The sequence below is a fragment of the Lampetra fluviatilis genome, chromosome 14 (assembly GCF_964198595.1).
Source record: "Lampetra fluviatilis chromosome 14, kcLamFluv1.1, whole genome shotgun sequence".
NCBI classification, from domain to species: domain Eukaryota; kingdom Metazoa; phylum Chordata; class Hyperoartia; order Petromyzontiformes; family Petromyzontidae; genus Lampetra; species Lampetra fluviatilis.
This window is the reverse complement of record NC_136288.1, coordinates 1,825,878-1,853,025: the sequence shown is the minus strand read 5'-3', so window position 1 is coordinate 1,853,025 and position 27,148 is coordinate 1,825,878. Positions and strand designations below refer to the sequence as shown.

General features: G+C 46.4%; 1 protein-coding gene across 5 annotated transcripts in view; it reads right to left on the bottom strand.

The window, feature by feature from the left end:
- Window positions 1-27,148, bottom strand: part of LOC144935794 (plectin-like) — a 109,023-nt gene that overhangs the window by 58,882 nt on the left and 22,993 nt on the right. For 4 of the 5 annotated variants that reach the window (XM_078862545.1, XM_078862547.1, XM_078862546.1 and 1 more), the window contains exons 6-14: window positions 26,617-26,771; window positions 21,077-21,192; window positions 20,361-20,461; window positions 19,552-19,671; window positions 17,972-18,067; window positions 15,505-15,623; window positions 3,480-3,573; window positions 904-1,058; window positions 7-193 (exon numbers count right to left, since the gene is read on the bottom strand). In XM_078862545.1, the coding sequence (XP_078718671.1) occupies window positions 7-193; window positions 904-1,058; window positions 3,480-3,573; window positions 15,505-15,623; window positions 17,972-18,067; window positions 19,552-19,671; window positions 20,361-20,461; window positions 21,077-21,192; window positions 26,617-26,771 (1,143 nt within the window). Of the gene's footprint in view, window positions 1-6; window positions 194-903; window positions 1,059-3,479; window positions 3,574-7,888; window positions 8,431-15,504; window positions 15,624-17,971; window positions 18,068-19,551; window positions 19,672-20,360; window positions 20,462-21,076; window positions 21,193-26,616; window positions 26,772-27,148 lie in introns of those variants that run through there. The other variant, XM_078862549.1, reaches the window with a different exon arrangement.

Here is a 27,148-nt window from a genome sequence, read left to right as displayed (position 1 = left end):
CCAGACCTGGTTGCTCTGCACCCAGGTGAGCAGCTCCTGCAGGTAGGCCGCGGCGGTCTGGTCCTGCTGGGAAGACGCCTCCTGCAGTTGGGCCTCATCCCGGCTGCGTTTTCGAGCCCCTTCCCCGGCGCGAGACGTGATCTTCGCGTGCTCCGCTCGCAAAGACGCCACCTGCTCCTCCAGCCGCCGCAGCCTGCGCGTCGAGCGCCCACCACAGAAAAGCCCCGTCAAGTGTGAGTTCGTCATTTTACTCGGCAAACGCTGTGCACACGCGCGGCGCGCGATCGTCGCGTTGAGCTGGGTGAGGTGCTCACAGGGTGACCTCGAGACGCAAAAACCTTGAACGAAAACTAGCGAAAGGTAAACGTTGATATGGCGGTGGAAAGATGGCCGTTTGTGAGGGATAAAATCAGTCATTTGACAGCGTGTGTGAAAAGAGCAATGGGTATGTACCGATGCTCAGAATGGAAAGACATTTCATGGCTTCAGATGTAACAAAAAAAATGATGGCCTGAATTTCACTCTTGTCATACTTTGCCAAGTCAGCTGTAGTTGATTATCCTGATGATTGATGATGGATATTGCAAAGATGGACAAACTGAGACAATGATGATGGCGATGATTATAAACACGATGATAAGGGTTGTAGCTATGTCGCTGCTAGGGCACTGCGTGATTATTCTATCAACCTGCATTCAACTTCTGGCCAAAAATTTGCCCTGGTGCTAATCTGAGTTTGACGCTGGCCTGGAATTCCCTTAGATCAACTCGGGCTTTAACCGGTCACCTAGTGGAGTGCATCAACATTTTCACTTGGGAGACAGAGGCAACACACGGCCACAACATTCTGAGACTAAACATGGGACATCTGCGTTTGTCTCTGTGTGAGTGCTGGTGGTTTACCGGGTTTGCAGCAGCTCCGGCTGGGAACATCCCCCGTCTGTGAGCGTCCGCACGTCGGGATAGAGACTCTGCACAAACACCTCGATCTCCGAGAGGCAGCGGGAGATCTCCTCCCCGTGCTGTGGGGCTCGGCCAGAGTTGATCAGAGCCACGTCCTGCACACGGCCCAGAAGCACGGCATAATCTATTTACAGGCTCAAAGAGATGATCAATAATTTTAAAACAAATTTTAAAATAAAGGTGCAGCCCTGCAATTGCTTGCTCGCGCAACTGGTGGCGGAAGGTTCTCTACTAGACGGAGCCCTTCGAGAGAGAATTTGGCCTACTCTTCCACGCTGGCCAGATATCTTGATATATTTGGGAGCACCCACACTTTACCACACCACAATGACCCTGCCAATCAATTAACTGTGGTGGACCCATTTATACTGTTGGTTAATAGAGGCGGGGAGATACAATTTTATGTAATTGCAAGTCCAGTGTGCGAACCATTGTACCACGGCAGTATCCCAGAGGCAGTGAACATGAAAATTAATCATTAGCAAAGGAACTGGCCAAACATCGACCAGGAGAAGCTTTCTTGGTTTAAATTATTATCAAATGAATTATAATTCATTTATTATTACTAATAATAATTATTACTGAAACATAGAAATAGTTTCCAGAGACTAAACATAATTTTAATATTTCGTTGTTGGAGAACGCCTTATTTGGAATTAAATGAAGCCAAATGCAGCAGAAAAATACCATTTTCGAAAATTTACATTTTTCTCCCGATAGAAATCAACCAGAAATTATTTACACCAAGTGAATATATCACACCGTGTTTAAGTTAAGTTAATGTTGTTTAACCAGGTGAGAACTCAAGAGACCAGGATAGCCTAATTTGCAAGAGTGACCCGGGGCATTACTCTACCAGTATGGGCAATGATTGCTTTGTATAATCCACATTGAGTCAATTTCTAATTTGGCAAAATTGGACCATGACAACGACACAGAGTGCCCTACTCTGGCGAATGACGTCGGGGGATCTTTAACGTCGTCTACTGTGACGCAGATGTCGTGGAGTGCAATTGTTGTTAATGCACCCGCAGTATTAACCAGGGCGGCCGCAGGATTGGAACCGTAAACCTCCGCAACAAGTGGGAAACGCGCACTGCCAGGGCGTGGGGTTGACCTGTTTGTAGAGCATTACTATTTTATCGCAAAGTTTACCACAAAACACGTGATGAATTGCAAGACGTTTCAACAACTTCATTTTTTTACGAAAATTATAATTTCCTCCAAACAGATCAAGCCCAAAAAACTACTTAGATACAGAGCATAAGATGGTAGAGTGTGAATATGATTTTGTCTAATTTAGTGTATCTCCAGTAGTTGGACAACAAGAAGAGGCAGATTCCATCGCAATACCAAAAAAAATCCGAAAGACAGGGTTTTTTTTTTAGCAAATGAGGTGTTTTGAGAATGCGGGTTAGCCACTCAAGGTTTGGGTGAAGCTCACTCGAGTCAGTTGAGAATGTGCAAGAACCACAATGAGCAGCCACTGTGAAATGAGCACTGCCTTTTTTTTCAAAATTAAAAGCTTTTTCTTATCGCGAGGTCTTTAAAAAGCAGAAGCTGTCATCACAACCAGAAGCACGCCTTCAGGCTTGTGTCGTGAGCAGTGCATTTCAAGGAGTGGCGGTTATGATAACTTTCCTCCCCACGAAAATTACTCATAAAACATCGTTAAATGTTACTTTGAAGGTTTGTTACCTCTGTTGGATAATGCATTATAAGCATCAGTAATAGCGTTCTTTGCTCAGGAAAGCCTGAGTCTCAAGACTCACAGGAATGCCCTGCATTATGATCTTTTGCCCACTCCATTAATGAGTGTTTAGCATGGGGAGAGCAAACGGAGCACACAGAGAAAACCAATATATGTGAGGGCGTATCACTGAGTGCAGCGTAAAGATTAATCCAATAATCTATTACGACTGCCAGCACCTTACCACCGAGTGACCCAAGTCTACAGTACACGGTGTCCCCTGGCAGTCTGATTACTACCCAGGCTCACGCCTGCATAGCTTCCAAGATCTGGCAAGATCAGGATGAGCACTGTGGGAAAACACATTCCTGCGGAGGGAGCTGAACGTTGGGTTGCTCGGTCAATGGCCAGGGTCAACGGCGGCGTGGTGTATTCCACAAATATGCCCGACTGTGAGGGCGGGCACAAGCCGGCGTGAGTAGGTTAAACGTTGAGTTTTATAAGGGCACCACGGGGTGACCAGCCCCTCCCCACCCAGCCCCACCCTCCCCACCCAGCCCCTCCCCACCCTCCCCACCCAGCCCCTCCCCACCCTCCCCTCCCCACCCAGCCCCACCCTCCCCACCCAGCCCCTCCCCACCCTCCCCTCCCCAACCAGCCCCTCCCTCCCCACCCAGCCCCTCCCTGCACTACGGACGGACACAATAATCCCCTGTGGGCTGGTGTAACCAGGAGGTTCCTATCAGTATAAGTTCAACATACATACATAAAAGGTGGTGGTGATGATAATGAAGGTGGAAAGATTCCATCAGATGAAATAACTCACGGCTTGCAGAGCCTCGTAGACTTTGTTGAGGCCTTCGGCGCAAGTGTTGGTGTCCACCTCCATCTTCTGTGCCAGCCTCTGTAGCATCTCCAGCCTGGTGCGCATAGTCACAGGGACACGTGTATGTTGAATTTCTTTCGCACCGTACGTAGCCAACCACGCTAATCGGAGGTGCAGGGAAAAATAAACGAGACACCACGCATTATGCCGCTGCTGCCTCTTCTCCAATCGACAACCAAGCCACGCTGGGGCCATGCCGAACCAGCCGGGCACCGATCAGGAGGAGGAAGGTTGTTTTTCCACCGCAGAAACCCGCGCGGCGCCGCTGATGTTGCGTGCAATGAAAGCGCAATTAGCCCCACCCCTGGCCCTGCTTGGGCCTCCGAATCAGATATGGATGCCTTGCGAGAGCAGTGTCGTGCAGTTTGGTTTTGCCTCGGCAAAAAAAAGGAACCCTTGCTGGCTTGGCTCAACTTTGCCAGTGGGAAAGGGGTAGGAGAGACACCCAACATAATCGTTTAACAGGGCACCTCACTAATCATGGAAAATCACGCCTTCATTGCCTCCTGCAAGCATTAATGCTGTTGTTTTCTTAAACGTTTAGTGGTGAGGAACTGCCACTCATCGTTTGGCATAGTAAAGCCTTGTGATGTCCATGTGGATTAAATGTGAGTTTTAGGTTGAATGGCTGATTATACAGGATGTTCATGAAAGTATCATCTACGATTAAAGAATAATACTACCCAGCAATTTGAGCTAGGTCTATAAAACTACAAAGACAAAGATCCCCCATATAGCCTTAACATACTTTTGGGGCAAGTGCTGTTAGCGATCACCTATGAAGGCCGGCAAGGGACACAAGGGGGTGGGTGGCCAACACCACGCCCGGCCGCCTATGTCTCCCGAGTGACGATATTTACACACCGCACCAGGTACTAATTTGAGGCTGAGTCGACCTAGGGGAGCCCCAGGACCATTGCAGATAATCGTCGCTTGTGGTGGCCATGAGCGGGAATGGAACTCGGGTCGCCGGGCTCGGAGCGCAGCGTAGCGCTAACCGCTACACAAAACACGACACACACATACGTCCCACACTCGCACTTGTGCAATATACATTTTTTGTCATCTTTTAACTATAATGCCTCTAAACCTCCACCGCTGTAACAGCGTGGACGATAACTCGTCGAGTCGAAATCAGAGAGGAAAGTTCCAGGCCCTCTCGACGATACCTCGAGTGCGGCTGTCTTGAATGTTTCTGTTTCGTGCTTTTGAGGATCACTCAAGCTCTTCAGTGTCGTCAACATGTTGCGGACGAGCAACTTCTTGCCGACATTTCAAGCAGGCAGTTCAAACTGTTATATAGTTTCAAATCGTAATAGCAAAACAGAGCTTCACGGATACCCTGTATATTCCCACTAAACATATTCAGCTAACATTTTAATTTTTTCAGCGGTTAGCACGGTTGGCTACATGGCGTGCGAAAGAATGTCTCACATACATTCGTGTTATAACTACCACCGTGACTTAAGATTAATATTAATTGAATTGACCTTTGAGAAACAAACATTTGGATTGATAGTGACAGACGGGAGACACTTTTCTTCCAGCTGGATTGACAACAAACATCAACCACGGGCAGTGTGCTGGCTTGCATATTCAATGGCTGCTGTGGATAGAGGGAAACTGTGTCCTGTGATCAAAGATTCTCAACACACGTGACCCCCCTGCGCTAAACATCAGACAGCCCACACACGGCATGCTGCAGCAAAAGCCGCAGGCTGTACTCCACGCGTAAGCACAAAGATTCCCCGTATAGCCTTAACAGACGTTTGGGACAAGTGCTGTTAGCGAGCACTTAAAAAGGCCGGAACGGTACAGGAGGGGGTGGGCGGCCAGAGCACCACGCCCGGCCGCCTTTGTCTCCCCAGTGGCGATGGTTTTACACACCGCACCAGTTACTCATTTGAGGCTGAGTCGACCTAGGGGAGGCCCAAGACCGGTTCAGATAACGTCACACCGGTGTTGGCTGTGGGCGGGAATCGAACTCGGGTCGCCGGGTTCGTAGCGCAGCGCGCTAACCACTACACTACCGCTCCCCACACAGTGACACTCGGGACAAGCGAGGCAGTGGAGGCAGGGGGGTTGTCTCATATGTGCGATGTTACGCCGCTTCTCTGTCTCAGCGTACAGCCCATGCGGACTGACATGTTATCTCATGCATGCTGTGTTCAACCACGACACTGCAGGTCAATTCGCTTCTCTCTCTCTCTCTGCTTCTTTCTTCGCATTGCAAGACTTTGGAATTCCCTCCCATCGTCTCTTTTCCAAGTGTTTACAACTTTGCTCAAAATCAAGAAATATATTAACTTATTGATTACACCTTCAAGCGTTGCTGTTTGTTACTGGCTGCTTGATACTGTGGACCTCTGGGCCTGTGTTCATCAACTACAATTACATTTTTTTGTAATCTTGAAACCTAAATTCATGTCACGAGAATAAGTTCATCGGATCTCACCTGATTGAATCCAACAATATGACGAGTGGATGCAAAATAAATGCTTAACGTTAAAATTGGTCAACGATAAACGTCGGCACTTCTTTCAGAAACTCGGTTACAAAAATATTCACACGTTTTAAAACGGAATAAAATGCATCTACAGTAGGGACGAGTTAAAATTTTGGGATAATCTGGTCTGTGATCTTTTTGGATCATTGACATTTTGTACAAATGTAAAATGTCCTCGTGCTTACACGTGCAGCGTGACACAACTGTTGGCGGGAAAAGTGTGAAAGTGCTGTCCCTAAAAGTCCTATTAGGGACAGCACTTCTAGTTTCTGGATCAACCCAAATAATATATAAAATGTGAATCGTACAATGTTTCGTGTCTCGGCCTGACTTTCGGATGAGCACATCTCTAAAGCACAGTATGCAGTGGCTTTAGACGAACATATGTACTTCACTTATGTCTCCAAATATAAGACTGTACGACACCAATCATGAACGATGTAAACAGATTTGAAGAATGTTCTGCTGCATTTGATAATGGATGTCCTCATGCAACCGCACGTGGTATGAACTCATAGAGAGCAGTAGTATCATTACCACAATGAAGCTTGATGACTAACACTTTTTCCATTGTAGCTCACAGAAAGTCAGTGCTGGGCACAGTTTTATCCCAAACAAAGATGAAGTGATTACGAATATACATCCTGCATTGTTCACAGTTGTACTCTGGCATGAATGCCCTGTGTTTTTACAAATAACAATGCCCTGTATTTATCCAAGAAAGTTGCAAGAGCCTCAATACTATTTTTTCGTGGATCCTAATGAATTGGAATGTGCAGCCAATTCCACGTGCTTTACATCTGGGAGGAAACTACGGCACCTGGAGAAAACCCCACACGTACAAGGGGATAGCACCCAAAATTCCACACAGATGGATTCAAGAAAGAGTTTGATTTACTACCATTTCCTGGCCACTGGAATCAGCCAACTTAAACACATTACAGACGGGTATTTTTTTTTTTACAAAGTTAATACAACTACAGTATGCCAATGACTTTGTCGGTTTGAGGAGCGTTGCTGTAGTTAGCACACCACGCCATACACCCAGCGTCCTGAGATTGATTCTGGGCCGCAGCTAACACCCATAGTCCCTCCACCAACCAATGCTGAACAGTACGGTCAAACGAGTGGCAATTCAAATGTTGGCCAAAGGCCATTTAAGCCTGTCGGTGCGATCCGTGGAAGCACATCCACCTTTGTGCCACCAACAGTCAGCAACCTTCTCCAGACAAGAAGCCCTCTGCTAGTCTGTCAATCACACCCTAAATGCTACGCAAAATCGAATTTGGCTAAAGTTTTGTTGAATACTGAATATATAGCACGAAAATAGACAAAAATAATTATCACAAAGGTAGACGCAAATAAATCTCCAGCTTACGTGAAATGCGTGCACTCGATATATTTTAGACGTAAATACGTTTATAAAATTAAGGAACAATTGCTGTCATTGGACTTGAGAGAAAAGAAAAGTAGAAGACGTGAGTTTGAATTTTACACACGAAAGCAAAGGCACGACTGCTAATTTACAACAGCTGGTATTGATCATTATAAATAAATGACAGTATATACCAAATACGCAATAAATAATAATGTAACCTATGGACAGTAATCAAAATTCAGGCTGATAGGTTCACAGCGCAGTGCACTAATCAATGCACCACCCTAATGACACATCACTTGACATTACTCACACTTTACAGCAGCAAACATTACTAACAAGCTACGCTGACAACCTTCGGTAACTAAACCAATATGCATACCTAAAGTAAACAAACGAAAAACATCCAAGCTCGACAGCGACCAGGGGTCACTGCAGAAGTGAGCGGTGTGCCCGGCGCTCTACCTGTACGGGTTCACGTCCTCGAACACCAGCGTGTGGTTCGGGATGTAACGGGACAACGAGGCCATGTGGATTTGATCGCTTGAGCTGGACCCAAGGCGGGAGACGCTTCCAAAGCCGCCGCCGCTGCCGCCGTGAGCGAAGGCCGGGCTGTATGAGACGGGGGCGACCCGCTGTCTCGGCAGCGACCAGAACTGCGTGGCGTCAGCGGCCGGAGCGCCGGGCTGTGCCGCCCTGGGCAGCGTGCTCCACTCGGAGGCGCTCATCTCGGCACCTCGGTGTCCCCTTCGCGCGGAGACGGGGAATCGGTTGAGTCGCGAACGGAGGAGGAAAGTCGCCGGACTTCAGTCGCCGAAAATTCCTCGCCTTCCGCCGGAGAAGTGCGGCGTCGCGAGGGACATCGCCGGCCGCCGTTTCAAACGTCTGTTCGGATTTTGAAGATTCAACGCTATTTTGGTGACTCCGCCAGGCGCGCGCTTCTCTTCATCGCCACGCTTCCAACACCGTAGCCTGAGATGAGTTGTAAACTTACAGGAGGCCTTTTAATCCAGCGCAGCATTCAAATGGACTTATCGAGGAGGAGAAATAAAATCCTCTCTCATTTAAAAGGATTTATAGGATTCCAACAAAATCCAATGAATTATTGTAATTTCTCATCCGTGCGATGACTCACTGAGTAGGAATGCACGGGTTGCCACGGGTGCTAACTGTCACTTGAGGTTTTTATATTCCACAGCATTAATACTTCCAACATTCCCCATCTGTCATCTCAAACGCCGCCTAATGGCAACAAATCTCCAGCCACGTTCAGACTTGCTTTTGACAAAATAAAAAAAAATCCTGCGTTTTTTTTCCTTCCTTCCTTCCTACCAGCTATGAAGCGCCGATTGTCGACAGCCCTCGTGGATAAATTAACGGCTCGCACGAGAAGGAAGAATACAAGTCGATATTCTCTTGCGGGCGGGGGGGAATAAAAGGCTTAAAAAAGTAACTCGGGGTTGCCGCGCGAGCCGAAACCAACGTGGCGCTGTCCTGTCCGGACAGATTCTCTCTCTCGCGCGCGCGAGCGCACAACACGGCTGGGTGTGTCGGCCCGGAGAGCGAGCAGTGGGTGTGCAGGAGGCTGAGCCTCGCCTGCGAACACGACCCGGGCACGCCGCTTGAAAGCCTTCCAGGGCACTGCCTTGACTTGCAGCGCACGCAGAAGCCCACAAGAACCATTTTTGACATTCCAGCGGCTTCTGCAGGACAATTAGCCTTCATTATAACGACTTCTGTTCCGTTTGCATGTTCGCATTCCTGCCTCATTCGCCTTTCATCATCGTAATTAGCCACAATCAATCCACTGCTGGTGGAAGGCCTCACCAAGCTATGCTCATTTTTCATAGTCTTACAATGCAACAATCCATCTCGCGCCTGTGCATTATGTATGTTTGTATGTTGAACTTCTTGGCTTGAAGCTTTCGTAACTGCAGGAATTCATATTCTTTGGGTCTTTCGGTAAAGTCACGTAGATAGGTTCAAAGAAAATAACAAGACATAACTAAAAACTACGACGTTTTGACCTATCTACGTGACCTTACCGAAAGACCCACTGAATATGTTCAACTTATTTCGCACCATAAGTAGCCAATCGTGCTAATCGAAGGTGCGGTGGAAGGACAACAAACTAAACACAAAAATCAGTGGATCGCTCCGGTGGCTTCTTTATATCGGAAGGAAGAGCGTTCCAGACGGCTGCAGAAGTGCATCAGAAAGTGCACGATGCAGTGGCCGTCTTTGTTCGGCGGCTAGCCAAAATGTTCGATGGCAAGCCAAATGGTTTCACGGCTCCATCTCTGCGGTCGAATTGCGTGCTTTGTTTGCCACTCTGACGCTAGTGTAGACCACTGGCCATCATCTCTTTGAGCAGTGTGTCCTGCAAAGCCCACTCACTCTTCTTAACAGGCAATTTATATCTTGCGCAAGCTCGTCAATCTTTCCCTCTCACAGTGGTGTTACAAATACGCCCCTCCCCACGCACTTCTCCTGCCACATAGTGCAATTATAAATCAATTCAGCCACCTCAATGCAAAATTATACCTGTTGCACTACATCAACATCAGCCATGCGAATAATTAAATTATGATTTAAAGCTTTTGTGACTGCGGGGATTCATATTCTTGGTTCTTTCGGTAAAGTCACGTGACTTTACCGAAAGAACCAAGAATATAATAAAAATTTTGGTTGTACATATATATTGTTTTCCCTGTATTAACAATCGCCCCTTTATCCATGGAAGTAAACAAACTTTAGTCGTACCATTGTGACGAACAAAAATGGTTGAAAACAAACTCGAATACTACCACGAGGTGGAATACCATTGGCTGTGTTTTGATAAATAAAGTATTTAACCTCACTTGCTCAAATCGGTTGCACTTTTCGATTTTTATATTTCACGTTAAAAGGGCCAGTGACGATTTAAAACAACAGAAAAATAAGTAAAATATCGCGTACAAAGCATGTGTGATACAGCCACTTTGATGCTAGAAGTTGTACAACGAAAACGATGGCATTATTAGACGATTGCCAGAAGGCATTGCTGCGGGCGGACCAGGAACACCAAAGTGAAACACGTTGTATACCAATCTATGGGACCCTTTTTTTGGCAGTATCCAAAATGATGAAACATAAGGATAGGTTTTACCCTCTCTGGCAATAAAACGGGTGTTAAGATGTTCTAACGCCAAACAGATACCTTTATTGCAAGGCATCAAGTCTGCATTAACCACACGCACGTACTTGTGGCGAAACATGCGAACGAACACGCATGAAGGCAAGAAGGCTGACAAGGGATCGTGGAATTCCAAAGCCAAAGAAGCACAGCTGAATCACGATTCCTCGTAGGGTCAATATGTTCACGCTGCCTGGACCATGCACACATGCCTTTGGAAGCGACGTGACGCTCACAGGTGCCCACGTTGGGTTCACCTTTCTTGGAGATCGTTAGCATGGCAGTGCGTGCATTTATCGTCCTGCACGAGAGTGAATAAGTGAATCCAATGTTAATTTGAGCTGAGAAAAGTCAGTGTGCGTTTGTATGTGCGCTCAATTACCATTCGTTTGTAAATAAAACTAACTTCTATATATGAAGTAGTTTTATAAATGTGCAGTAAAAGTAACATATTTTGCATAAACACCCTCTTCATGTGAGAATGCAACCCCTCCCTCCAACTTCCCCAACAATTAACAAGCAGGCTACCACAACATGAACAGTATTTTCTTCTTGCGGTCCGGCACGCTCTACACTGTTTTGCCAACTAACCTTGGCGGGTGAGCCGTGTCATTGGTTCAAATGTACGCGTGAGAACATAGACCCACCAATCCGGCCAATCGCGCGCGCTTGGAGCAATCGAAATGCGCAGTTGACAGCTGACGCGCCTATCCCTTGGGCAAAATGACTGTGGCTGTTATTGGAGACAGGTACAGGGTAGATACGTTACGAAAAAAAACATACCAACATTTGAGAGAGAGAAAAAAACACACACACGCCCTTATCGACGAACTACAACAGTGAAATGTTTACCGAATCAAGGAGGAATCGATTCTGTAAGCATTTGTGTTTGGAAGTATTTGATTAGCCGTGATTTATTTAGTTTTATTTCTACCTACGTGACTTTACCGAAAGAACCAAAGAGTGTTTGATTAGCAACAATAGCAATGCCTTCCAAGCCGCGCAAAGGCCAAATTGATGAAAGTGCAACCCGCTTTGATCGATGTGGTCCCTAATCGCAGCACAACTTTCTGCGAAATTTTCTGCGAAAGTTGTAATCACATTGAATCGTCGTTACTCCAGCCATCACGACCCCCTGTTACAGGCGGGCAGACAGACGGACGGACAGAGCTCATGCGTTAAAGCTTTTGACCCGAGTATGGGATGTGTGTTAAAAAAATCCCAGGTTCCTTCCCATCACTGAGCAGAGGGAGTTTCATGAATGTCTGAGCTGAGTGGGCAGTGTGCCGGCATCCTCTGAGCAGTGCACACACAGAGAGAGAAAGATCGGGGCCCCACCACACCCAGCTCGAGTGCGTGACTTAACAGCACACAAAGGGATGGCGGCCACTGGACACCTGCAATGGGCATTCAGAGGGCACCCCAAGAGGCTGTGCCATTGTTCTCAAGACACGCAACCCACGGTACCGTACCTGTACGTGAAAACCCCCCCCTTACAGTCCACACGGGGCGGGGGGGGCACACTTTGATGAGGCTGTTCACTGACGTCCGGCCGCATCAACCGCTGCTTAAATTAGCAGCAGCTCCGCTGCGTTGGCAACGAGAAACGTAGCGGAGCAACGGGGCCATGGGAGGCTAAGCGTTTCAGGGCGATTTGTCTCCTGAGAAAAGAGGGTGCAGGCAACGGTAGAACGCTGTCGAAAGCTGAGATTGAGAAAAACCCCCTTGCTGCGACGCTCATCCGTTAACGCGCGGCGTGAAAGACGAGGCAAAGGTGCAGCCCCGCAATCACTTGCTCACGCCACACGAACGGGAACTCGAGAACGGGGCCCGCCAACCTGTATCAGACCAAGAGCCAAACAGCACCCAAGAGTTCTGCAAAGAGCCAAGTGGATCTACACACGTGTAAATATATTGACAGTTTTCGTCACAGCACGGGTGACATTCATGTTTCTTTGCTACTGTGATAGCACGTTCTGCGCTATGCCCCTTTGATAGAGCCCGCACGTGGTGTATTAAAGAGCCAGCATGCGCCTGGTAGCCATCGGTGCTCTGGAGGGTATTTGGCCTACTCTTCTACGCAGATAGTAAATTTAAGGGATTTAAAAAAAAAGTTTCCCAGAGTTTAAATTGCCGCAAGGGGAGCTCAAGCCTGCAACCTCTGGATCGCACGTCCAGTGCGCTGACCACCACACTACAGTAGCATCCTCATATGAAGGTGCAGCCACAAATGTAACATTGTTTAGGTCTATGAAATTGCCAAACAAATGCAGATATGGTGGGTAAAAATGAGGCCAATATGAATGCACAGATGTATTAATCGGTTAAAATGGATTTTTAAGATCACGATGCATGAACAAGTTTCCCTCGCTTTACGAGCGTTCGGCTTACGCGATGTCGCATATACGCACGCTAACCAACTTATTACTACCCAAAATTCTCTTTACGGGGTTTGAATTCGCTCTACATGCAGCGATGCGGTCGGACGTGGAGTAACACTGTGTGTACTGTGCGTGCACTGTGGGTACTGTGTGTGTACTGTGGGTACTGTGCGTGTACTGTGTGTGTGGTGTGTGTGTGTAGTGTGTGGGTACTGTGTGTACTGTGTGTGTAGTGTGTGTGTACTGTGGTTAGTGTGTGTGTACTGTGTGTGTACTGTGTGTGTGTACTGTGTGTGTACTGTGTGTGTGTGTACTGTGTGTAGTGTGTGTGTACTGTGTGTGTACTGTGTGTGTGTACTGTGTATGTACTGTGTGTGTGTACTGTGTGTAGTGTGTGTATACTGTGTGTGTACTGTGTGGATTGTACGTGCTACTTGCCAGGCAGCTATCTCGTGCAGTTACGCTTTGTGTTCCCTTATTTGGAACGCATCTACTACCGTGCAAATCGAGGTACACCTGTACACTATTACGTGCTTGAGATTCAATTAATATCATGAAAGCATATGACATTCAAATTGTGCATTTATACGACTGATGCGTTGAACAAAACCGTGCCGACGAAAGTGAAACAACAATGCGGGCGAGACGGTAGAAACGCGACGAAAGAGAATCACTTCTCAAATCGTGACCCCCCGAATCGTCACAATTCATCTCATCGCTGGGAGGGGTCGGGGATTGCAGGGGGGGGGGGGGGTGTGTGGGGGGGGTGGTGAATCTTTTCAGGGTAAAAAACAAAGTCTCATGTAACGCATGAAACGTAAAACATGCAGCTGAGGTTGTGCCTCTTGACAGCAACACAGATTAAACAAACACTGCTGGCGTTTCAGTTGGACATGAACAGCTAAAGGCTGCGTAAAGAGGACCTGCTGGGCACACTGGGCGTACGTGACGGAGGGTTCAGATAGACACGAAAACCGCTCAAACAAGCACGCTGGGTAGCAGAACGGCGTCGGTATTTGCAGAATGTCCTGAATGCACATTTGCTTTCATAGATCAATGTCATGGTCATTTGAAGGCGTTCACATAACCTGCAGCACCAACAATCTCAATGTTTTCCTCTCGCCACTGCCGTTCAAAGTTCAAAGTTCATTTATTAGGTATAGCCCTGTGAGCCATTCGGCTCTTGAATCGGGTTCAACCGCAACAATGCGGTCCACCTGTTGACAGGTCTGAGGTGCCTATCGAAATCTGAAACAAGTTCAAGTGGTTTTAATGTTCTAATCAGCGTGGGGAGTGTTGCTCATCTCCTGCTTACAGCTCTGGGGCAATGGCGGGAATTCCCCTTTCCTGTAGCAGGAGAAACTATACATGGTACAAACATTGCTGACTACTCACAACGTAGTTACAGCTTGTTCCTGAAGAACACCGCGTTGTAGAAAAATCGCGTTGTAATAAATAATATATAATATAGGGTAAAGCACAGTCTGCGATAACACGTGAGATGCATACGGAGACTCAACAGATACTAACGCGCGGGGGTAGCATATATAAAGCATCCAGCAGCATCCCGCCATGAGTGACACTATGCCGAGGCAGCCGTAAAACCGCGTATTCCTACACGCGCGACTCAGCTCTATTCACTCAATCGGGTTATATCCAATTCGCGTTATGAAAACACACGTTATAGGAGAAAAGACTGTACTCGTTTTATCAATCCTGGAGGAGTGAAGGACTGTGTTGTTCCCGAACCAGAATATAAACTTGCTACTGCGCCACCCAGTTGTATCACAGATAACTGGCCCTATCTGATTCCACCTACATAAAAAAATTCTACAATGAAGGTAAAATATCTACCAAGCCTAAAATGTGAAGAGGAAGACAGTAACATAGCAACAACAAAAACATTCAAACCTAGTTTCTATGAGACACATGCCTCAAATTGACATCTCAACAGCGCATTTCGAGATTTTGTTGTTAAATTTAGTTGGCTGCAAATTCGCGAAGCATTTCTGTAAAAGTTCGACTCAGATTTTTGGCAAAAAAAACCTTGCCCAACTCACGCGATAACCCACGTAACTGAAAACCAAGGAAATTCACTTTTTTTGGGCAACTCAAGCTCTGTTCTACTAAAGTTCTGCGAGAAATGAGTCCAATCAAACCAGCTCAAATTGGTCTCAAGTGTTCTATGGAAATCTGTCATTAAAAAAGTTTCACGGAGTTTCAAACACTTTCGTGTCCAGGAGGTTGCTGTTCAAGATGCTTGTCCAATTTCTGTTCTTAGTACTTTATGACATGGGCAGAAAATGAGCCCTCAGAGAAAACCCTTACAAACAAGGGAACATCACTCCAACTATGGACAGCCAGACCCAGTAACGTGCTTGCTTGTACTGCCTCCTATAGTCAACATGTTCACCCTGCAGCTGTTTCCGGCGTGTTCATGTAAGCATATATGTTGAACTTCTTTCGCACCGTACGTAGCCATCCGTGCTAATCGGGGGTGTGATCCACGTTTTGCCAGGACTCACCTTTGAACCTCGGTGACGATGGCGTCTTCGTAGTTGGCGGACGCGTTGAGCAGGCCACTCCAGGCTTCATGGAGTTCGTCGGGCCGGCAGGCCTCATGCCCGTCATTGCTGAGCTGCGGCTGCAAAGTGGCCGGCAGATGTCCAGTAGTCCACGTTTCCACACAAAACCAAACACAACGTGGGTATTGAGAAACACTGTGCGGCATGCTTATACCTTATCATATAGAAAATATGGCTTAAAAAGGTAAAGGCGCGGCCCCTGAAATTGCTTGCGCATGTCACTGCTGGCGGAAGGGCATCTGATAGGAGGAGCCACTCTTGAGAGTATTTTGCCTACTCTTTCACGTTAGCCACAGATCTTAAAAGAGGTGGAAGTACTTGATTCCACTTTACCCCACCACACACAACTTGCCAATGAACTAACTGTGGCTATCCCATTTGTACAGCTGGGTGGGCAGAGGTGGGGAGAGTTAAGAAGATTGCCCATTGTTTAAACTGCCGTGTCGAGAGACCAAACCGACAACTGATATAAAGGTACAACAGATTACTGCAACCTTTTTTAAGTCGATGTAATGTCTGATGCAAACAGATTTTGTGGGGTAAAAAATGGGCATGGAACAATGCATACATTTATTAATTAAAATAGATTATTGTGCTCATGATGCTACATGCATCGACTCTACTGTGTGAGAATCAAATGTTTATGTTTTATCAAATGACATTTTAGTGTCACATTCAGTAAGGCTAATTGGGTGAACAAACCTTTAAAAAACAACAAAGAACCCATGAGGAACAATCTAAACGAGTGACATGTGTTTAACTAGGTGAGAACTCAACAGACCAGCAACGCCTCGTTTGCAAGAATGACCTGGGACATTCGTCTGCCAGTAGCGGGGCGATGATTTATACGAAAAATACAAATTGAGTAATTTGCGGGTAACGATCAAATGTGGCATGTTTGAACCCTGACACTGGCAGACTATGGCCTCCTCTTGCTAATGACGTCAGGGGATCGTTTACGTCCATTGTGCAGTACAGTAGAACCTCGGAGATCGAACGCACCAGAACTCAAACAAATCGGTGTTCGAACGATATTTACGAAAAAAAATTGCCCCGGAAACCGAACGAAATTCGGAGGTCGAACGGGCAATCGCGACTTGAAAGACGCCTATGGCCATCGTGCATGACGCTTGCCCAGACAAAGGTTTTACCACCTCCTCCTCCTCACCACCTTCATCTCAAGCCATCAACTCTCCTTACTACAGGTAAAGTGAAGTTCAATGTTAATTTATTTCATTTATTCCATTTATTTATTGTTTTTCTTGTTTTTTTGTATGATTTTATGCATATAATTACTATAAACTCCGTGTAAAAGTGCTTTATAATGAGATATTTATTGTGTCTGGAACCAATTAATGTCATTTACATTAATTCTTATGGGGAAAATTAATTCGGTGTTCGAACAAATCGGTGTTCGAATGGCCTTCTGGAACGAATTAAGTTCGATCTCCGGGATACCACTGTATATTGCTATGGTTATTATCTTGCACCTCCGATTGGCATGGTTAGCTAAGTACGGCGCGAAAGAAGTTCAACATACACGCAGATTACACGTGTTGTGATAATCACGGCGGGCGCTGGGTTCAAACCGTTAACTTCTGCAAAACTTGGCGAACGCGCTACTGCTAGGCCATGTCACTGCCCCAAGCGTGTGATGTAAACATGTGACATAAACACGCGATATTAACACGTGATAAACTGTCACTGTAAAAAAAGCCCAATAAACAAGGGGTTTCATTGCATTGTATGCGGAGAGAAGGGCTTTCTGTCTTCATGAATGCTGTATGGGGGTGGTTGATGCCTCTCTGATGTGTGGGGTGGTGGTGGACACTCCTCTGGTGAGTGGGGTGGTGGTGGACACCGCTCTGGTGAGTGGGGTGGTGGTGGACACCGCTCTGGTGAGTGGGGTGGTGGTGAACACCGCTCTGGTGAGTGGGGGTGGTGGTGGACACCGCTCTGGTGAGTGGGGTGGTGGTGGACACCGCTCTGGTGAGTGGGGGTGGTGGTGGACACCGCTCTGGTGAGTGGGGTGGTGGTGGACACCGCTCTGGTGAGTGGGGTGGTGGTGGACACTCCTCTGGTGAGTGGGGGTGGTGGTGGACACCGCTCTGGTGAGTGGGGGTGGTGGTGGACACCTCTCTGGTGAGTGGGGTAGTGGTGGACACCCCTCTGGTCTAGGGGGGGTGGTGGATCTGCCTTAATCTGCTCTTAATATTTTTTTTAGAGGATCAAATGTGAAGTGTGTCGGTAGTGGGAGTTTACTGCCCAAGGGAAAAATATATATATGTTTCCACGTTGGTGTTCTAAAAGTAATTCGTGTGATGTAATTCTCTGGGGAAGGTAGCCACACAGGCAGGCAAATATTATTTCATGCATCTGGTGTCAAGCGCAAGTGAACACAATGTACCTCCATTGACTTGTACACCTCCTCCAGCTGCAGCAGTTCGGCTTTCTTCTTTGGAAACTCTGAGTTTTTCATGAGAGCGTGTTCCTTCTGCATCACCTGTGGGCACAACGGGTGGAAATGTATCTCACAAATTACGGACAAAGGATCCCAATGTGATTATCCTGCCATCGGCTTTGTAACAATGCAGAGGGCATCCTTTCAATTCAGCAATGTGAGGTTTGCACCTTAAAATGTTGGTCCAATGAACATCTGGCAGTTCACCAGCGTTGCTTCAAGCAAGCATGCTTGTGAGACAATGAATATCCAAACGGGTCCAGGGTTTGCTTGTGTTGAACCAATGCCGCTGAAATTATGAATTCACTCCCAGAATCCCACGTGGCCGATAGTGAGCAAGTGTAAAATATCCTTAATTTTTTACATGGAGGGCTAAATATGGGAAGGATGTGTATTGGCTGCTGAATTATTTTGTCACTTGTATTCTCCACAGTTAATTCTTATTCTGTGTTATGTATTATATCGTTTTGTGTTGAACAAAGACCCGTGTCTAACAGATAGGCAGTTCATCAGCATTGGTTGACGCAAGCCTCACTCTGCTGATGAAACAGTCAATGTCAAAACCGGTTCAGAGTTTTGCTCACATTGAACCAATTCTGCTGAGATTATGGGATGTTTAAAAACGTTTACATTTGTTTTAACGTGGAGAAACAGAGATGTGAATGAGGTGTATTGTCTCCTTATTTATATGTTCCTTATATTCTCCACAACGACTATGACGATTATTTTGATGTTGTAATATTTTTCTTGGTGCAATCCCGGTGCAGTGGATGAATCTCTATGCCGCTCAACAATGCGAGTGGCACTGCCACTTCAAGTGAGTGAAGTTACGGAGATCAGCGGGGGTCCTGACGGGAGTTTGAATATCCAAGCTCAGGATATTCACACGGCTGCCACCACTCCCTCCATGCACAGTGCAAGGGGGACCGCCAGGAAGTCGCACCAGAGCGGCACAGCAGGGTATCGGAGGCTGACTGGAAGACTTGCGCACTGTTTGTCAATGTTACTATGATAGTCCAGATTTTTTCAAAGTTTAAAGACAAAGAGAAAGATCCCCCCCCACTCCCCCTTCCCCGTATAGACTGTTGGGGCGAGTGTTGTTAGCGAGCACCTATGAAGGCCACCACGGCACACAATGGGGTGGGTGGCCAGCACCACGCCCGGCCACCTTTGTTTCTCAAGTAGAAATATTTACACATCACACCAGATACTCATCTGAGGCCCAGGACCAGTTCAGATAATTGTCACTGGTGTTGGCCATGAGCGGGAATCGAACTTGGGTCACTAGGTTTGTAGCGCAGTGCGCTAACCGCTACACACCCCCCCTGTCTAAACTACCTCCCCCCAAATATACACCCACAATGACACATTCAGAACCTGAATACTCTTCCCCTTTGGAGGCTCGACACAATTGCACAGGAAAGAAAAAAAGATAACCTCAACTACCCGCGCAACTATTATTTTGACAGAAATAGTCCAGCATCGTCCAATTCAAACATATGCAGCCGGGCGTCTGCGTCGCTCACCATCAGCTTGTCGATGCTGTACGGGAAGGTTCTGCTTTGCAGGGTGATGGTACGCTCCTCAATCCAGACTCGCAGGGAGGCAGCCAGTCTCCAGAACTCGTCTGCATCCTCATTCACATCCTCGTCACAGCCCCAACAATCGACGATCAACGGCGGGAACCTTTGGTCGCATCCTTAATAATTAATTCCCTGTTTGTGATAAGGCTGCTGCTACTATCTGCTGCTGGAAACACTGCTTCCTTGCTCAGATACCCGTAACCTCTATGTGGGGTGCCACGGTGGCGAGATGATAACTGCCTCGCGTGGGTCCGATCCCGACCCTGACGCCTGTATATTTGGAGTGTGCATGTTTTCCCCGTGGTCGCAAGGATTTTTCCTCCGGGTCCTCCAGTTTTTCCTTCCACATTTAGAATCAACATCACGCATTTAGAGTATTTGGCTGCTATACATTTACCATGCGATAAGCCATTTCGTTGAGGTATCAATTGTGGCCAGATAACTTCTGATAAAGAGCTATAAAGCTCAGTGGGCCTTACATGGTAATAAAAACGTATTTTTAGTTTAGTTTTTTAAACTACTCTCTGTGTGAAATAAAGACACCAGATTCGAGTCACAGTTAAACTGCAATATTCAGAGAGCCAATGACGTAACGCAGTACGAATGACGCCATCCGGATTTGAACTCACAACCTTACGACTGCGAGCCGTACACGATACGTGTGCGGAATTCAAATGATCCCTTAAAACCCATTCACGAAATAAATCGAACCCTCGTGGTGGGAGGAGTGAAAAATATCCGTGCACAGGTACCAGGGCGACACGGCTCTGCCCGCCTTGCTTGTGGAGGGCATTGTGCAGCGCGGAGACGTATGTGATGATGGATTTCTCATCAGGGGCGTCCACGTCCACATCTGCACACAGACAAAACGGGGCATACGGTTGTATTGCGCATGTGTTGCCATTGAAAGGAAGGTACAAAACAGAGCATATATATATGTTAAATATTATATGGATATATTTATTCTCCAGATGTTGTGTCCCACACTGTCCTACACATGCACGAAGATTGTGTTTTAAGAAGATGGACTTTGAAGTTGCAGTCAAGCATTTCATTATTGCACAATAGTGACATCACTGCTACATCAATAGAATTTAAGACTATGTGAGTGATGCCACGTATGTTAAAACGGGGCAGTAATAATTGCCACTCACACAAAACAAAAATATGTAAAAACACATGTTCAGTGTGACATCAGTTTAACATGTGAGACGTTACTACCGTATTACACAAGACAATACCAACGCAGTGAGGCCACGAACGTGCAATGCCAAACACAGTGATGCCATTCAAGACGGGGCTTGGCCACGTTTTTTTTATTCCTGTCAACGTTTGTTTTCCAATTATGTGCAAGCCCAGACCAGGCTGTGCCACCCCGACACCGCTCAATCAGACGAGAGCCGCTCGTCCTGCGGCTTCAGAGGCATTCTCGTCGGCGTACGGCCACCGACCACGTCGCCGCACAAACCTTCCGGGTCGAGCAGCCGCGGCACGCCGAGCTCCGACTCCGCGAGCGAGAGGGCCTCCTCCAGGTTTTGCCGCGCGCCCCGGCGCCGGACCTCCTCCAGGTCCACGAGACCCGGCCTGCGCGGACAATCGCAACGTTTAAGCCGGTGACACGATACGGGAGGGGGGGTGGGGAGTCCAAATGACTACAACGCGATCTCCTATAACGCGTGTTTTCATAGTGCGAATTGGATGTAATGCGATTGAGTGATCATAACTACAAATGGCATATCAACACCGTGCCATGGAATGAGGAGTCGATATGGAAGTCTCACACAGAGATGCATGACCCCCACTAGAGAATGGTGCACTGCAGCGGATATCGCGGAACTTGTTAAGGTATCCCTTCACATGAGGGGCCGCACACTCTCCCACACACCCGGCTACACAAAGAATGCTTTTGCCACGTGACGAACTGATACACTGGTTGGAATTTAGTAACAATGAAGTAAAATTTCGATTTAAAGCTTTCGTGACTGCAGGGATTCATTTTCTTGGTTCTTTCGGTAAAGTCACGTAGAAGGGAAATAACATAATAAAAATAAAACAATTAAATACAATTCTCACGACGTGTCGGAAAGTCATTCAGATGCTGTCTTTCCAACAGCCCTGTTCTTCACCTGAGGATGGCTGCTTGCGTTGTGGCCGAAACGTCGTGAGAATTGTATGTTATTATGTTTTATTTCTATTATTTTATTATTTCCCTTCTACGTGACTTTACCGAAAGAACCAAAAAAATGAAGTAAAAACCTACATTTTAGGTGATGATGTTTTGTTCTCCACTCATCACCGACTGGGCCGACACCATCAACTCACCACAGCTATGAGGATGAAATCCGGACTGAGGCCCACAATCTCAGTGGTTGCCGGCTCAGTGATCTGCATCCTGAGTCCTCAAGACACTTCAAATCTTGTACAACTACCTATAGTTCCTACAGCAACGTGTGTGTGTGTGGTTCAAATTAGTTTGCCAGCAAAAGGGTCACGGTGAGGTAAAGTCTGGGTATCCACCCCACCTTTTCACAACCATTTAATGTGGTATTTCCATCTATACTCAGAGACCTCAGAGGCTTATTGCGGTCTCACTGTCAACAGACGCGTGTACTATTTCAGTAGGTGGGGCGTGACTTATTGTCATTAGCAAATTTTACAACCGTGAGACGTACATGAAATATGCGAGTTATGTACACACAATGAATGGAAGAGGCCCAAGGTGGTTTAAATATAGCATGCACGGTCATTCTATCGTAGGAAAACAGACTGAAACGTACGTGAGCACATTCCGTATATGTCTGTATCGCGTTAATTAGAACAAAATGAGGTAAATTCACAGGCGAAAAAAATATTTTAAAAACCAGCGAAAACAGAAGGCGCATGCCATAAACAAGTGATAAAAATTGTCAAAGGATAATTAAAGGAAAGCGCTGCGAACGGTGAAGGTATGTGTTTAGAAGACTGCATTCTACCAACGATTTGGCTTGGCAACTTTGCTTTGGGCAGAACCACCGTATAAGTTTAATCGCTGCACTGACATCGTTATTTTGGAGCACATAAATGGATTTTTTTTTTCTCCCTCCGGGAAGACACACCTCGCTTACTTAAATGTGAAGGTCGTTGGGCACGCGGCATTCAATCGCTCATAAAAAAAACAATGTGTACTTCAACGCGGTCCTATGAACTAAAAAAAGATATGTATGAGACAGAACTGGGACGGGTAAACCGCCGGCAACCCCATTTTAATTGGCAAGGGGTGTGATCATACATGTCACGGATCACATCTCTGCAATTGACTTCACTTTGCAATGCCCGATGCCACCACTCACTCACTGGCTGCTGTCAACACTCAAGGGATAAATGCACACGGCATCTTCACAGATCTCGGTTAAAGTACGTGCGTTTTATGTGCGTCTGTCCGTATATGTCCTCCGATATATTACCTCTGTAAACATCAAGCCCTCCAATGTGTCGTCGGGTTGTATATATCGCTACCAAGTGCTTGGAGCTTTTTCACTTGCTCAGCACGTGGAGAGAAAATGTCGAATATGCATGTCTGCTGAACTTCTTTCGCGTATGTAGCCAACCTTGCTAATCGGAGGTGCGGAATATGCCGCCGAACACGCGGTACAGCCTAAAAATACGTGGCACAGCACAATCGCAAACACCTGCACATATGTAGAATCGTTAACTTACTTTCCTGTTTATTTCTTCATCTATCTACATTTACCGCTGTCAAGCGACGTGAACAAAAGCTCAGGATCCACATTTAAAAGCTATTAAACTAAATAATGAAATGTTCTTAGGCTAAATGACGTGTGAGGAACCGAGATGGCATGGAAGTAGATATTCTCTGCTGTAAAAGCCTGTCCCCTAAACTATTGGGTGGTCCAAAAGTCAGGACACATAGGGTGATTTGATGTATTTGAACACTGGCATTTAAACATTTTAATGTTTCAATCTTTAAGTTGATATTTTATCTATAAGTATCATCATTATCTATTTTTATTCTTCTTGTGGGGTCACCTCCAATCCGTCGTTTGCTAAACTTGACCAAGAACCCTGAATTAATTCAAATTAAAAACAATTAATGAATGCTCAAAGATTACACCTGTAATTAAAAAAAAGTCCTAAATCCATATGAAAAGAGAATTCGTGCATGGATTCATGTTAATGAAAGTAAACATTTGTTGAAATAAATCAAATAACCCTTTGTGATTTGTTGAAATAAATGTCATGACTTTTGGCCCACCCTGTAAAATTCACAATCTGCTGCATTGCAATGTATGTTTGTTGAATTTCTTTCGCACCGTATGTAGCCAACCATGCTAATCGGAGGGGCTTCTGCTGACAGCATGAGTATACAGGGAGACCCATGTATAGATACCCCACTAACATAATTAGAATACATTACAGAGAAAACTACATTTGAATTCAAAGGCTCTAAATGTCTCCCTGCCAAACAATATACACGCATTCAATGTTTTAACAGTCTCCGGATACACCTTGTCCAACAAAGCCAACGCTGTAATACTATTCAAAGACCCGTTTAAAAGAAAGCAAGAGCGCATTTCGAAATCAGTGAGGTATCTGTAGATGAATCACCCTGTGCATATGGTTTCAATGCAGTGCTTGTTATGATGGTCTTGGGCATTCCCGAGGTCGACTCAACTTAAAATGAGTACCTGGTGCGGTGTGTAAACATCGCCACTATGGACACAAAGGTGGCCAGGTGTGGTGCTGGCCACCCACCCCGTCGTGTGCTGTGCCGGCCTTCGTAGGTGCTGGCTAACAGCACTTTCCCCAAAAGTCGTTGAAGGCTATACGGGGGATCTTCGTCTTCGTTATGATGGCAGCAGACATGTATGACACAGCTGCGGGGTTTTTCAACGCTTTTATTTAACTTCACTTGTGTTTGTCGTGGTCAAATCTTGTCATCAAAAGTTAGTCTACTTCCTGTTGTACAATCAATTCCAAATTTTGCACGCGTACTCAGATCCGGTGACAATTTATGCCTGTATGAAAATCGGCATCAATTCGTCAATTAAATTGCCTCCTTTCAAGCAATTACAATTTTTGTATGGACGGCTTATTAATTATTTATTTTTGTGTAGCTCAAAAATGCCGCGGTCCATAAACTGTGGAATCGGCTTACACAAAACGCAGGCGCCGCGTGTCTCAGGCGCCATTGACGTACTTCTCGAAGACCGTGAGTTAAACGAAGTTGTTAATAAAACCGTTGTTTTAAAAATAACTTTATTTAAGGAGTTTATTGTTATTTTTTGGACGTTTGTGTGTCCCAGCACTGCCCCCACTGAGGTAAATTAGTACAACACCTCAAAATGCACCCAAGGATTTGGGAGTACGGCAATTTTTTCTTCTCATGCCGTTGTTAATGTGGGGAGGGTGTGGGGAGCCACTACTGGCAGATAATATTATTTGTGTCTCTCCACACAAAAAATACCTCCTCTGACCTACACCGTCACCGGGGAATAAATGTGAATGGGACGAATATACCGCCACTTCCAGGCGGACATGGGGTCAATTATAATCACAATTTTAAAAAGAACACTGCTTGCTGAGATGGCAAATACAATTGGATTGCAATTTGTTTTGAATAACATCATCGCAATGAAATGGATTCCAGGTTTTCTTCCTCGTAACTCATTTATCTGTGAGGTCACGCAGGCTGGAAGATGAATTTATCACCCACTACAACAACTTAAGTGAGGTAGAAACACAATCAGAAGACATTCTCACGTGAATCCTCTCATCTGCAACAAAACACAGGGATGTATTTCCGATCGATTAAGGGCCACATATAATAAATGGGTGCAGGCCTGCAATTACTTACTTATGCCACTGCTGGTGCAAACACCTCCCAATAGAAGGAGCTTGAGTGAGCAACTATGCATGTGTTTGGCCTACTCTTCTACACTTGCCATGGAAGTTGGGGGCACCATGGTGGCGATATGTTAGCTACCTCGCCTGGTATACAGGAGGTCGTGGGTTCAATCCTGACCCTGATGCCTGTATATTTGAAGTTTGCATGTTCAGTGGCGGAGCCAGGATTTTCAGATAGGGGGGCAACCCCTCTAGCAATGAAACATGATAGAGGAGTTGTTAGTAAGTATGGACTCGTCCCTTGCTTTTTATTCGACGCGTGTGCGGCGATGGCCCAGCCATCGATCGAGGGTCGAATTCGAACCGCATGTGATCGGCATCGCGCTCGCTGAAGGTGAATGCCTTCAGGGAAGTCATGAACTGAATACGCAACTGCGTACAATTCTGTAAGTCACTTATAACTGCCTTGCCATTACTTATTGCCTATCATCTCATAGAGGCCCTGGCACGTAATAATATGCTACACAACTGCAGTGGGGGTCGCAAAATGCCGATTTATTACTAATAAACCCCAATAATCCGATCGAAATTAGGGATTTCAATCGGATCATTGGGGGGGGCACATGCCACCCCACCTCCCACCCCCCCCCACTGGCTTTGCAAGTGTGCATTTTCTCCCCGTGGTCGCGTGGATTTTTCTCCGGGTCCTCCAGTTTTCCCTAAACGTTTATAAACATGCGTTTCGAGACTTTGGCTGCTATGAATTTCCATAAACCACTTCATGGGGCTACTGGGCTCTCCAGTGTGCGACTGTGGTCATCCAGAACAGACCATACGAAGTATAACGATGCAATGCCCACAAAGACGAAGGAGACATCACAGCGAGACACTCCGCTGCTCCTGACGCGGTTGTCTGACTTGACCACCTTAAATGTGAAATTGTGGTTGCTGCTCTGCAGCTACATCAGCCATACGAAAGAAGACAATTGGCCTTTCATCTTTGGCTAAGCCGCTGCTGAAAAAAATCTAAGCAGTATAGCTCAGTGGGCCTTACCTGCTAAAATAAAAAAAATAGTTTAGAAGTTGCCGATAATGCCAGTGGTGGATAAAGAGTGGGTTTCACCAACACCGGGATGTTTTGAAGAGTCCCGCGAGGGGTCACACCTGTGCGCGTGGACGATGGCGCAGAGCAGCCGCCCGTCCCTCCAGCTGCTCGAGAAGTTGTGGCACGACAGCCCGGGGACATCCTTTGCGACCAGCCGCGCCCAAGCCAGTAGCCGCTCCCTGCCTGGCGTGCCACCCACCTGCCCCGCCGACACCTGCCCTCGAGACAAACAGGGAGGCCACTCGTCCTCATTAGATTCAGAATATGCATTTATACTGCAGGAGGAATCTGTAGAGGCACGGTGTCAGAATGTAACAATAGCGAACAAATACAAAGACACGATAGGAGTACAAAGTATAGGAAGGGTAAACGATTCACTTAAAAATCTACAAATAAGACTAATCTTATCTTACCAGGCAAAGCCCACTGAGGTATTAACCTATTTTTCAGAAGCGACCGGGCCACAAATGATAGCTCAACGAAGTGGCTCATGATCGCGTGCAGATTTAAAGAGCACGACCCATCGCCGTGCTCTTTTAATCGTGCCGCAATGTGACCTGTCGTCTCGAAAGCCCAGATCCGATGTCAGCA